The sequence below is a fragment of the Notolepis coatsorum genome (assembly GCF_963971535.1).
Source record: "Notolepis coatsorum genome assembly, chromosome: 1".
NCBI classification, from domain to species: Eukaryota; Metazoa; Chordata; class Actinopteri; order Aulopiformes; family Paralepididae; genus Notolepis; species Notolepis coatsorum.
Window position 1 is genome coordinate 122,402,062 of NC_140165.1, and position 12,650 is coordinate 122,414,711.

Below are 12,650 nucleotides of genomic sequence, written 5' to 3' on the forward strand. Positions count from 1 at the left end.
GTACAGTGTCTCCTCCCCCCCCCCCTCAATGTACAGTGTTACTTGTTTATACAGTGTGCCCCCTGCCCCCCCCCCCCCCCCCCGCCCCCCCCCCCCCCCCCCCCCCAACCACCTCCAATGTAAATTACCCAGTATGGTTGTCAATATCCCAATGTACCCAACCCCCCCCACCCAACCTCCTCCAATGTACAGTTTCTACGTCAAATGTATATACTCCCTTTTCTTGACTCCTTCTGTATCACAAACAGTACTGTATTTGCAAATCTGGTATGTCATAAATGTATAGATGTAGCAGTACTGACTATCTGTATGTCATGTATGTCATATATGTCTATATGAATTGAAAATGGGGGACCCTGATGGAAACAAGACAAACGTCTTTCTCAGGTCTGCATCCCCTTAACAATTGTATGTATTGAGCCGTACTGTATTGTACCCATTCTGCAATCTGTTAAATAAAGTTTTCATTCATTCATTCATTCATCCCTCCCCATCATATGTATATACTCTGTCAGGATCTATGGGTAACAGTACTGTATATTTGAATACTGTATATGTCACAAATGTATCAGTACTAAATACCTGTATGTCCCTATGCCATAAATGTCATGTATGTTGAGTATGTCATAAATGTCAATATGAATTGAAAATGGGGGACCCTGATGTAAACAAGACAAACGTCTTTCTCTGGTCTGCATCCCCTTAACAATTGTGTGTATTGAGCCGTACTGTATTGTACCCATTCTGCAATCTGTTAAATAAAGTTTTCATTCATTCATTCATTCAGATCACACAAACACACTTACACTTTATATTTATTGATAAAGGATTTGCACTACAACTCGTACACCTACTGTGAATTGTACCTAAATTGCACCTCGTCCCATTTCTCCATTTCTGCCTTGCACTATATAGTATTGTATATTAGTACACTGCACAGTATTGTATATTGTATGGTAACTACGTCTATTCTGCATCGAACATTGTACATATGTCTAAACTGAACACTGTGACCTCTTTTTTTTACTTCTAATTTTACTATGTTTTTATTTCATACTTATCTTGTCTTGCACAGTCTCTGGAGCGCAACAGTAAGAAGCATTTTGTACAAAAGTATTCTGTACTTCTGTATGACAACTATTAAAGAAACTTGAAACTTGAAACGTAAGCACGGAATGTAGAACTAGCGTACGCACAGGGAAGTCGGCATTCATCACACGTGCGTACGCAGGCTCTATGGTCCTCCGTGTTGATGAATACCACTTTGTTCTACCGTCAATGCTCGTGCATGATTATCCATATATGGTCATGAAAATGAGGAAACACCCCCCATGGGATGTGAAATAATGGACGGACCCGAGCGGAACCCTGAGAAACTCCACGAAGATTGTTCACTGCTGTCGAACCAAGAAGACACTATCGCGTATTGTGGGATAAATAAAAGGCGGACTCGTAAACGGTGATGTCAGATATCAACGGCTCCCTAAGACCATTGCTGCAATTCTGCCTGGACAGCTCAAAATACTAATAAAGACCGTTCGTTGACCACTGTTTGGCGTTGGTTGTGTGTCATTATAACCATGCTGTAATATGAATGCCTTTATTAGTTGTGTTCGATTGGCTATATGATTTCTAGAGGCATACTACAATCTATTTTGATGTCAGTATTGGGTAGCCTATATAAACAATATAATACGAGAGCATATACAAGAACAATGAATCTCACTGCATGTATGATAGCCTGCCTTTCAATACATGAACTTGAATTCCATCATGTTTGTGTGCGGGACTCACAAGGCTGTTGTCACAATGGGTGGTACCGGTGTACAGTAATAATAACAGTCCACACAATATCACGATCCATGCCATAGCCTATGTTCTATTAGGACATGATCTGTGACGACAAATGTTCTAGAATGTTTGATTAAGATATCATACTCTGACAGCATGCCTATGAGCAACAAAAACGCGAACTTGAATCCCATCATATACATAGTCTGTCCACTATAGTGTCATTGCAATGCGTTTTCTATTCTTTCTTATACAGTAAAAAGGGGGAAGAACACTATATTCATATGACTTGTATTCTGCTTACAGCTTCGAAGTTCCACTTGTTTCGTTTAACGTAAAGCCTTTTAAATATAATCAAAACGTTCCCGTGTTTCTGCGGTCTGCGCAGAATAATAACGAGTTGAGCTTTATGATTTATGATGAATTGAAAATGGGGGACCCTGATGTAAACAAGACGAAAGTTGGTCTGCATCCCCAATTAACAATTGTATGTACTGAGCTGTACTGTACTGTACCCATTCTGCAATCTGTTAATAAACTTTTCAATCAATCAATCAATCAAGCTACGCGGATCGCAGTCAGTCAGTAGCCTACACCCCGTATATTCCGATAACGCTATATAAACCATGCTGCATTCATTCTGAGAGAAAGATCTATTATTCCAAATGCTATTTATAGGGTTTTGACCATAATTACACTACTGTTGCTATTTTACAATGAACTATAATGAACTACGGTTCGTACAGAACGTGCCAGTGTTATTATGCACAGAAGCTCATTTCCTTGTTGTAATAATATATTCTACCACTGGGCGCTAGGTACGCCAGGTCTGAACTGTGCGTAGATGTAAGCACGAAGTCAAGTTCAAATCGAAATTGATGAATCCCACTCTTTGCTTAGAAATGATCGTACGCACAGGGTAAGCACAGATCTGTGCGTAGAACACGTTGATGAATGAGGGCCCTGGAATTTACTATTCAGCAGAAATTAAAAAAAAAAGTTAAATTGTAATAGTTTATGTTATGGTTTGTAACCGACCCCAATCGCACAACACAAGACAGGTATGAGAGTAAGCCAAAACAGGGCAATTATTTATTACATGACAAAAAGCGGCACAGTCCCTTTAAGGGAGAACACAAAAACACTAGAGTCAAGGAATATGGAAAATGCGGCACTGTGCCTTTAAGAGGCGAACAGGCTAAGGGACTAAGGCTAAGGGCCAGGGCTAAGGACCAGGGCTAAGTGTCAGGGCCAGGACCAGGGGCACTGGAGAGGGGGACAGGGACAGAGGCCCGGAGAGGCGGGCTGGAGACAGGGACAGAGAACAGGGTTAAGGCCTTGGACAGGGCGAGGGCCAGAGCTGCTTACATGGATGAGGACAGGGTTCCGACGGCGGAGGCCTGGCACGGGGACAGGGGCCCGACGGCGGAGGCCTGGCACGGGAACAGGGGCCCGACGGCGGAGGCCTGGCACGGGGACAGGGGCCCGACGGCGGGGGGCCTGGCACGGGGATCCTCCTCCTCCTCTTCGGATGCTGCAGACGGGCAGCGCAGAACAAAGGGGGTCCCAGGGGACCGGGATGGGAACACGCCGTCCTCCCATGGAATACTAGGGAGCGACGACGAGCCTCACCCCAGGAACGAGGATCACGAAGAGACGCCTTCCTCCCGTGGAATCGGGAGCGAAGGCGAGACGCCTTGACGTCTGGAGTGGGAACACTGGAAAACCTCCCGTAGAGAATTAGAGAGCGAAGACGGTGTCCCACTCCAGGCAAACGGCGACAGGTGGTGATGGCTGGGCCGTCGTCTCACGCCGGAGACGCGGCAGGTGATGGTGACGTACAGAATGGTAACGTCCAGAACTCCATGAACACTGAACACAGATACAGAACGAACACAAAGTCCAGAACACAGAGTGAACACAGAACGACCCGACAAGGACTGGAGGGGAGTCTGCAACCTATGTACTGTGGTACCCTTGACTGAGATTTCATAATCAAAATGTTAGATTAACCCTGAAAACTGAAAATATCTGTAGTGATGGTAATTTGGGCATTACATAGACTCTCAGAGGACATTCTGGGGAGCCTGCAGGCAAACCCCCCATGTTAAAACGACTAACTCAACGGTATTTAGAAGAAAACAGTTGGAGACACCGGGGGCAGGTCATAAAAGCGCCCTCATGCTAAAACTGTTTGTGACACATACAAGGAGTCTTGAAGACAGTTGGGGAACGGTGAAACAAAACCACAGCCCAAAAAGGAGGGGGCCACAACCCACGAGGAAGGACATGTTGGGACCGATAAGCCCCAGAAATAAGCCCCAGAAAGGAATGAGGTCTGAGGTCGTCGGACCTCCTCGCTGCTGGGAACTGGAAGAAGACACCAGCGGGGAGGTCAGGGGGGGCTGACCAGCCTCCCCCGGAGGGTCATCTGGGGAGGGGCGCCATGTGTGGAGGCAAGGAAACTATGTGGGAAGTCAGGGTATAAAACAGTGGGTTTTGGTGAGGGGAGGCAGGCCAGCTCATGACACACCACGACCGTTCCCCAGGGGGTCTGAGTCTGCGCCTCCATCACCCACCACCGACCATGGTTTCTACTTTGTCCCTATGTGAGTAAAACTGTATATGGAATAATCACTGTTTGTGATAACTAGAGTAAGATGCCTATCTTAGACCCAGGTTTAATCATGTGGTGACAAGGAGTACTATGGTCTTATTTCATAATATAACATGACTAATATGTATGTGCAATACTGTCTTTGATGTAGAGAGCCAACGTGTGAGCAGGGACGTGCACAGGACTTTAGAAAGGCAGGTGCCCGAAATGAGAAAAGGGCATGAATTATTAAATGCAATGCGAGCACGCATAGCGCGCGAGCCCGATTTTTGGGGTTAATACAAGTCTATGGTACATTCAGTTTCACCGATAGATGTCACCAAAACTACATAGTGTCCCTTTAATAACACAATATGCGCTCCAGACCAACAGCTGCAAGAGAGAGAGAGAGAGAGAGAGAGAGAGAGAGAGAGAGAGAGAGGAGAGAGAGAGAGAGAGAGAGAGAGAGAGAGAGAGAGAGAGAGAGAGAGAGAGAGAGAGAGAGAGAGAGAGAGAGAGAGAGAGAGAGAGAGAGAGTATGATTGAGAGTGATTTTCCTGCACTAGCAGAAGACAGGGAGGGGCTGGGGAGGGGTGATCTGGCGAAGTGTACTCTTGCTTTGTTTTAGTTGAAATAGTAACTGTAAAAAAAGAGGTCTCGACTCGAGTGTGAGCTCAACAACAGCTGGATATCAATTTCGTGTTCAGTGCACTGCTGTGCTGCTGGCCCTGCGCGGTTTACATCATCTCATGATCATCACCCACCCACGTGCTATGCCTATGCGTAATAGGTCCTTCCAGGCTGGAAGGACCTATTATTTACAAGAGGGGTGGCATTTCTCTTTCTTTACCTAATATTTAGATTCTATAGTGACATCTTTCATTTGGAAGGGCAGGGCAGTATATCTATATGTGCAACAGTAAAAAAAAAAAAAAAAAAAAAAAAAAAGAAAAGAGGGTGGCATAAAAAGGGCACTTTCTAATGAAAAATGAAAAAGGCAGGTGCCCGGGCACCCCTTCACCCCTATGTATGCACGTGCCTGCGTGTGAGGGCTATTGGGATTTACCTCATCAAATCCTTTTGTACAATCATGTATTATGCTTGAAGTTTCCTGTATGTAACCAATGCATTATTCCACTCTCGGCCCACGCTGCAATTAAATGAATATTGGACCATAGCTTCTGGTTGTCTGGCTGTACCAACTTATTCTCTACTGGCTATTTTTGGGAGTCCAGATGAGGACCATATGTTTCTATCACACTGTGATCTTCCCCTTCATCCAGGACTGAGAATAGGCGACTTCTCTTTGATGACCCTCCCGGAGCTCTGATAGGAGTAGGAATAAACTGTACATATACAGCACTGTTTGAACCTGGCACACAACATACTTCACATGTCATTTTTCTTTTTGTGGAGACGAAGATGATGAGTACCGGTTTTCTCCTCAGACATATAAAATCAGTTTTTCAATACAAGTACGACTCAAGACACAGAACATTAGTATGCAAAATAAAAAATGAACACAGATTTTGAGCTATATTGGTAGGCAATGGCATGATGTCATGAGAATGATATGAAGTGGTATTTTTAAGTAATTGCAATCACAAGTATCTCTGCTTGCAAGTTGTGCAATATGTGTTACATAGGCCCTTTACTTTGGTTGGAAATACAGACCTCTGTGAACTGGAACCGGGTGTTGGCAACAATGCAAAGGGTGTACTGAAAAAAGGGGTGGGGGAAGAGCGCTTTTAATTTCCTAACTCCACTAAAACGTAGTGCATCCAGCAGCAGTTATATGTAATATGTTCTGCGTCTTCAATAGAAGACTTAATATATATATATTCAAGGGTAAAACCAATGTATACCAATATGAAACAATCTTACCATAAGCATAAAAATCCCACAGTCAATTCCATTTGTTTGTCTTGGAATGAACATGTGCTAGAAATGAAATAAGTTATTAATGCCCATGAAGAAAAGAAAATGGGGGCTTTATACATATGTTATCTTACAACATAACAATGATGGCAGAAATCATGGGGATAATAGTAATGAGTGTGGAAATAAAGTAGTAGCAAATAAAGTAGTGCAAATACTTGTCCAGGCCACTAATACTTGTCTACGCCACGCTTGTCTACCCCCTACTCGGAAAATGACCCAACTTCTCGATTTCTCCTTTTTTTTTTTTGTGTCTTTGCTTCACGGAGCGTGATTTTTTTCCATAGCCTCTGTTTGCGAAGCCGCTCTCTGATTGGCTAGCCCGCGTACAGCGAAGACCCTCTCTGATTGGCTTAGCTAACAAAGGCTACGGAAAAAAATCACGCCTCCAACGGAGGATCATCTAGCTACAAACATCAATCTGACATCAATCTGACACGCTGCGCTGCCTCGCGCTGGGTGACAACAGACAAGTTAACTTTGATTGATTGATTGATTGATTGATTGAAAACTTTATTAACAGATTGCAGAATGGGTACAATACAGTACAGCTCAATACACACAATTGTTAAGGGGATGCAGACCAGAGAAAGACTTTCGTCTTGTTTACATCAGGGTCCCCCATTTTCAATTCTCATTCCTGCCGAACGAACGTATATTAGAGAGCACATCCCCGTGCAACTAGAAACACTTATACTGACCGTGGCCTGCTTCGGATTTCAGTGGCCTGACTGCGGGCAACAAAATAATATAATATACAAATAAATTAAATAAAAAAAATTTGGGGCTGTTCCCGCGGGGGGGGTTCACATGCTTTCGAGCAACACTGTACTTATTGTACTTATTTTATGCCTATTCTTATGTCTGCACTTTCTATATTGCACTACTTTTATTGTCTTTTTATACCTATGTCTGCACTTCATGCATTGCTTTTATTCTGTCAGCTGTATGCTAATTGTATGACTATGTTAATTTTGTGCTATTTGCTGTGGGGCACTTTGGGCTGCAATCCATGTGTGAAAGGTGCTATATAAATAAAGTTATTATATTATTATTATTATTATTATTATTATTATTATTATTATTATTATTATTATTATTATTATTATTATTATTATTATTATTATTATTATTATTATTATTATTATATTATACTATATTAAATTATATTATATTATATTATACTATATTATATTATATTACATTACATTACATTATATTATATTATATTATATTATATTATATTATATTATATTATATTATATTATATTATATAGACCACTTATTTTAACAGGTAGAGCTATTATTTTAACAAACAAAAAAAATACCACTTACTGCACCTTTAATCTTTCCTAACCCCACTACAGTTTCCTGTTCTGTCAAAGCTACACCTCTTGTCTGACTCGATATACAGGAAATAAACACCAGAGTCGCTACACTCCTCTTTGACCGCCACTGAGATGCACACGCCTGCTGTAAAAGACTCCAGATAAAACCCACAGCTCGTACTGAAGGAGTAGGACTAGCTTTAGACAAACACAGGAAGGAATAGTGATCAAACAGTGACTTCTACCAGCTGCTGACTGAATCTAACTTAAGTAAGTTTATAACAATTGTCATTAAAAGTGAACGTAAACTTCAGGGAGCATTCCAGAGGAGGGAGTGTTACTGAGTGACAAAATGGCTTCGTCTCATTGTGAAGAGGATCTGTCTTGTTCCGTGTGCCATGACATCTACACAGATCCTGTCCTCTTGTTGTGTAGCCACAGCTTCTGTAAAGCCTGTCTGCAACAATACTGGAGAGACAGAGAAGACAAGAACTGTCCACTTTGTAGGGAAGTCTCTTCAAGTTCAGATCCTCCTCGTAACTTGGCTTTGAAGAACCTGTGTGACGCCTTCGGGGAGAGAAGCCAGGGAGCTCCAGCAGGTCCGGAGGTGCTCTGCAGTCTGCACAGTGAGAAACTCAAGCTCTTCTGTCTGGATGACCACCAGCCCATCTGTCTGGTGTGTCAGTCCTCCAGAAAACACAAGGGCCACAACTGCTGTCCCATAGAGGAAGCTTCGGAGGATCACAAGGTATGGCAAAATCATTATTATATTAATTTATTCAATCTTTAATTATACTCAATAAATACACAAAGTAAACATTGTTGTCATATTGTTAATGAATACAGAAACATTAGACAATCAGAACAATTAGATGGGATTAGATTCAGACACTGATGTTGGAGTTGATTTATTTTTGTCCACAACGTAGGAGGTGTGGGAGTCAATGTCAGTGTGAGAGTCCATGTCAGTGTGGGAGTCAATGTCAGTGTGGGAGTCAATGTCAGTGTGGGAGTCCATGTCAGTGTGGGAGTCAATGTCAGTGTGGGAGTCCATGTCAGTGTGGGAGTCCATGTCAGTGTGGGTCGGAGTCCATGTCAGTGTGGGATTCAATGTCAGTGTGGGAGTCAATGTCAGTGTGGGAGTCCATGTCAGTGTGGGAGTCAATGTCAGTGTGAGAGTCAATGTCAGTGTGGGAGTCAATGTCAGTGTGGGATTCAATGTCAGTGTGGGAGTCAATGTCAGTGTGGGAGTCAATGTCAGTGTGGGAGTCAATGTCAGTGTGGGAGTCCATGTCAGTGTGGGAGTCCATGTCAGTGTGGGAGTAAATGTCAGTGTGAGAGTCCAGGGTGGCCTGGGTGGCAAACGTACTCCAGTCCGTGTGTTGAGACTCAGGGGGAGACTTGCATCTTTCAAGTGAAATACATCATGCATGAATGAATGAATGAATTTCATTGCAGGAGAAGCTCCAGGCTGCACTGAAGACCTTACGTGACAAGCTACAGGCCTTTAAAGAAATCAAACAAACATGCGTCCTCACAGCAGAACATGTAAAGGTACAAATATTCTGTATTAATGATAAATGATTTACTGTAAGGTTGTAGCTGCACTCAACCTGCACACAGTAAAAATAAGTGACCTATTGTACATTTGTAGTCCATTGTGGGAGAGACATGATTTTTAACCCCCCTACTGTATATTTCATTTAGTTAGATAGTAAATTATAACACTACCTTATGCATACTGCACCTTATATGACACTGTGAATGCTGTATAGTTAGTTAGATAGTAAATTATATTGACTTCTTTCCTTAAACTTATTTGTTTACACTGCTTGTGTTGTTCTTACTACCTGTACCCCCCCATGGGCGTAGTTATGGGGGGGGACACAGGGGACATGACCCCTGCATGTTTTCAGAAGGCAGTTATTGTCCCCTGCACTTTTTTACCGTCCAAAACAATGTTACATGATAATAACGGAGTCTGCGGCACTTGGACCACACGGAAAACGGCTGCTTGTTCCATCTCTGAGCTCGGTCTCTGACGACCTGAGCCATTGTCATGCAAAGACGAGGTGAGCACCCGGCGAGGGACGAGTCGCATGTCTGTGTGCACGCGCTAAGTACCGAGCACAGCTGTCTTTGCATAACAACAACATGCAGCCATGTCGTCAGGTGTGCTCAAATACATAGCACCCCTCCCCTGAAAGTTTGGTGTGAAACTGAACGATGGTCTGTGTGATTGCCATGAAATGCAACAGCATTGCTTGGTCTCTGTGAAATATCTGTCTATGACCTTGTTGTATTTAAAAGCTTCTAGGCTGTTGTTTTATACATTGTAGATAATAAATAGCACGATCTCTCTCTCTCTCTCTCTCTCTCTCTCTCTCTCTCTCTCTCTCTCTCTCTCTCTCTCTCTCTCACGTTCCGAACTCGCGCAGCGTTATGACTTGTCATAAGTGAATTGTATATAGAAACAACTCACCAAAATTGACTTGCACAACTGATTTTTTTTTATCTACTAAGGGGGGGGGGCCTTCACCCGAACCCCCTCCCCCACCCCCTGCAACCTTACAGCCACTGACCACGTCCCACAAATGTGTCCCCTCCGCGTCTATGCTTTCCACAACAAATTTGTGTTTCCGCGTTCGAGTTTTGCGCTCTGATTGGCCACGCGCGTTTCTGGTCATGTGACATGTGCGCCAATCGTGGGACGGCAAGTTCTGCGCCTATTTCCGGGTCTAACAGCCTGCAAACTACCTAACGCCTAGTTTATCACTGGTTAAGCTTAGGCGACTCTTTCGCAGTTGGTTAAGGTTAGAGTTTGGAATCAGGGCGGGCGTTCTATCGCCATGCTCTAAGACAAACTCTAACCTTAACCAACTTCGAAAGAGCGCCTAAGCTTAACCATCCAAAAACTTGCGGTCCCACGATTGGCGCACATGTCACATGACCAGAAACGTGCGTGGCCAATCAGAGACGCGGAAACACGAATTTGTTGTGGAAAGTATTCAGGCGTCCCCTCCACCATTGAAAACAATATGATGCCCTTGCCCCCCCCCATCCCCCATGCTGCTATGATGTCTGAATTTCCCCAAGGGGATCAATAAAGGAATATCTTATCTCATCTCATCTTATAATCTCCAGGTCCAGGCCCTGCACACAGAGGAGCAGATTGAGGAGGAGTTTAAGAAGCTTCTCCAGTTTCTCCACGAGGAAAAGGAGGCCAGGGTAGCTGCACTGAAGGAGGAAGAGGAGCAGAAGAGCCAGATGATGAAGGAGAAGATTGAGGAGCTGGACAGAGAGATGTCAACCCTTTCAGACACAATCAGAGCCATAGAGCGGGAGGCAGAGCTGAGAGCTGAACACGTCTCCTTCCTGCAGGTCAGGACTGGTCTCTCTTCAGTTCATAGGGAATGGTTCATTCATATTTATTAGTATAAGTATTATAAGTATTAATAAGATGTGCCGTTTGAAATAGAATTGAGCTGAATTCAATGCATTTGAACCATTTATGAATTGCATTTACACAGTTTTAGTTGAATACAATTAGCTGATAGTTTAAAAGTGACCAGACGACGCTCAGTTTTTACAGTGTAGTGTTTAACTTGATCTGTCTTTACCTCCATAGAACTACAAGACCACACTGAAAAGGTAAGTGATTTACCTTTTTGTCGCTCTCTTTCTCTCTCTCATCTCTATCTCATCTCTATCTCTATTTTTCTCAATTTCTCTCTCTTTCTTTCTATCTTTCTCTCCTTTCTCTCTCTCTCTCTCCTTTCTCTCTGACTCTCTTTCCCTGACTGCTCCCATGTTAACCCTTTCACCGCCGCACTACCAAAACGGTTAACCCTTTCACTGCGACAAACACAGAAGGTTAACCCTTTCACTGCCACATGACAGCCAGTTAACCCTTTCACTGCCACACGACAGAAGGTTAACCCTTTACTATCACACAACCGGTTGTTCACCACGGCCGTGGGCGGGTGCGCGACTAGCGGGCGGGAAGCAAAGTTCTTTTTCGCTCCGGTTGGATTCAGAGGCGTGCGCCACACGCATTTTCACAGAAATACACTCAATATCTGCATTATTACCACACATATAGATGTTGTTCAACCAGCTAATGTGTCTGTATCTTTCCCAATACAAATAAACCATATTACTATACTTTTTCAGAGTACATCACACTGATTTCATCATTCTAAAATGCATTCTAACATTCTAATTAATGAGATAATAACGGGTTATACATGCAAAATGGACACTGGAACTGGAAATCTTATTTTTATTTTTTTATCTTCAAACGGGGACTGACTTAAACTTCAACTTCAACTTCAAATTACTTTATTTTCCTTTGGGAACTTCATTTGTGCTTCAGTGGTTGAAAGACAAACATACAGTCACAATACATAGACACTTGATTGATTGATTGATTGATTGAAAAGTTTATTAACAGATTGCAGAATGGGTACAGTACAGTACAGCTCAATACATACAATTGTTAAGAGGATGCAGACCTGAGAAAGACTTTCGTCTTGTTTCCATCAGGGTCCCCCATTTTCAATTCATCATATGACACTCACCACTATAAACATAGTTAAAACTACAGTAAAAAGACCACTATATAGAAAAAACACCAACTACATTAAAACTACAGTACCTAAAGCATGATATATTAAAATCCATGTGGAGCAGTTCTATATGTATATAAATAATAAATAATAGTAGGCATTTACAGCTGTTCCGATGTAAATCCATGCGCTTCCGCTCTGAAGTCGGACTCGGTCGCCTCTCTCTCTCTCTCTTTTGCTCTCTCTCTGTCTGTCTGTCTCTCTCTCTCTCTTGCTCTCTCTCTGTCTGTCTGTCTGTCTGTCTCTCTCTCTCTCTCTCTCTTTTGCTCTCTCTCTCTGTCTGCCTCTCTCTCTCTCTCTCTGTCTGTCTCTCTCTCCCTCTCTCTCCCTCTCCTCTCTCTCTCTCTCTCTCTCTCTCTCTCTCTATGG

The 12,650-nt window shown here is 43.1% G+C and overlaps 1 protein-coding gene across 1 annotated transcript; it reads left to right on the forward strand.

The window, feature by feature from the left end:
• Nucleotides 1-7,783: 7,783 nt before the first annotated feature.
• On the forward strand, nt 7,784-11,308 carry LOC311248934 (E3 ubiquitin-protein ligase TRIM17-like; the record flags this gene model as incomplete). The annotated part of the gene is made up of 4 exons (XM_084338177.1): nt 7,784-8,401; nt 9,112-9,207; nt 10,798-11,034; nt 11,282-11,308. The coding sequence occupies exons 1-4, from the start codon at nt 8,006-8,008 to the stop codon at nt 11,306-11,308; spliced, it is 756 nt and encodes a 251-aa protein (XP_084194303.1). The 5' UTR covers nt 7,784-8,005.
• Between the last annotated feature and the right edge of the window lie 1,342 nt (nt 11,309-12,650).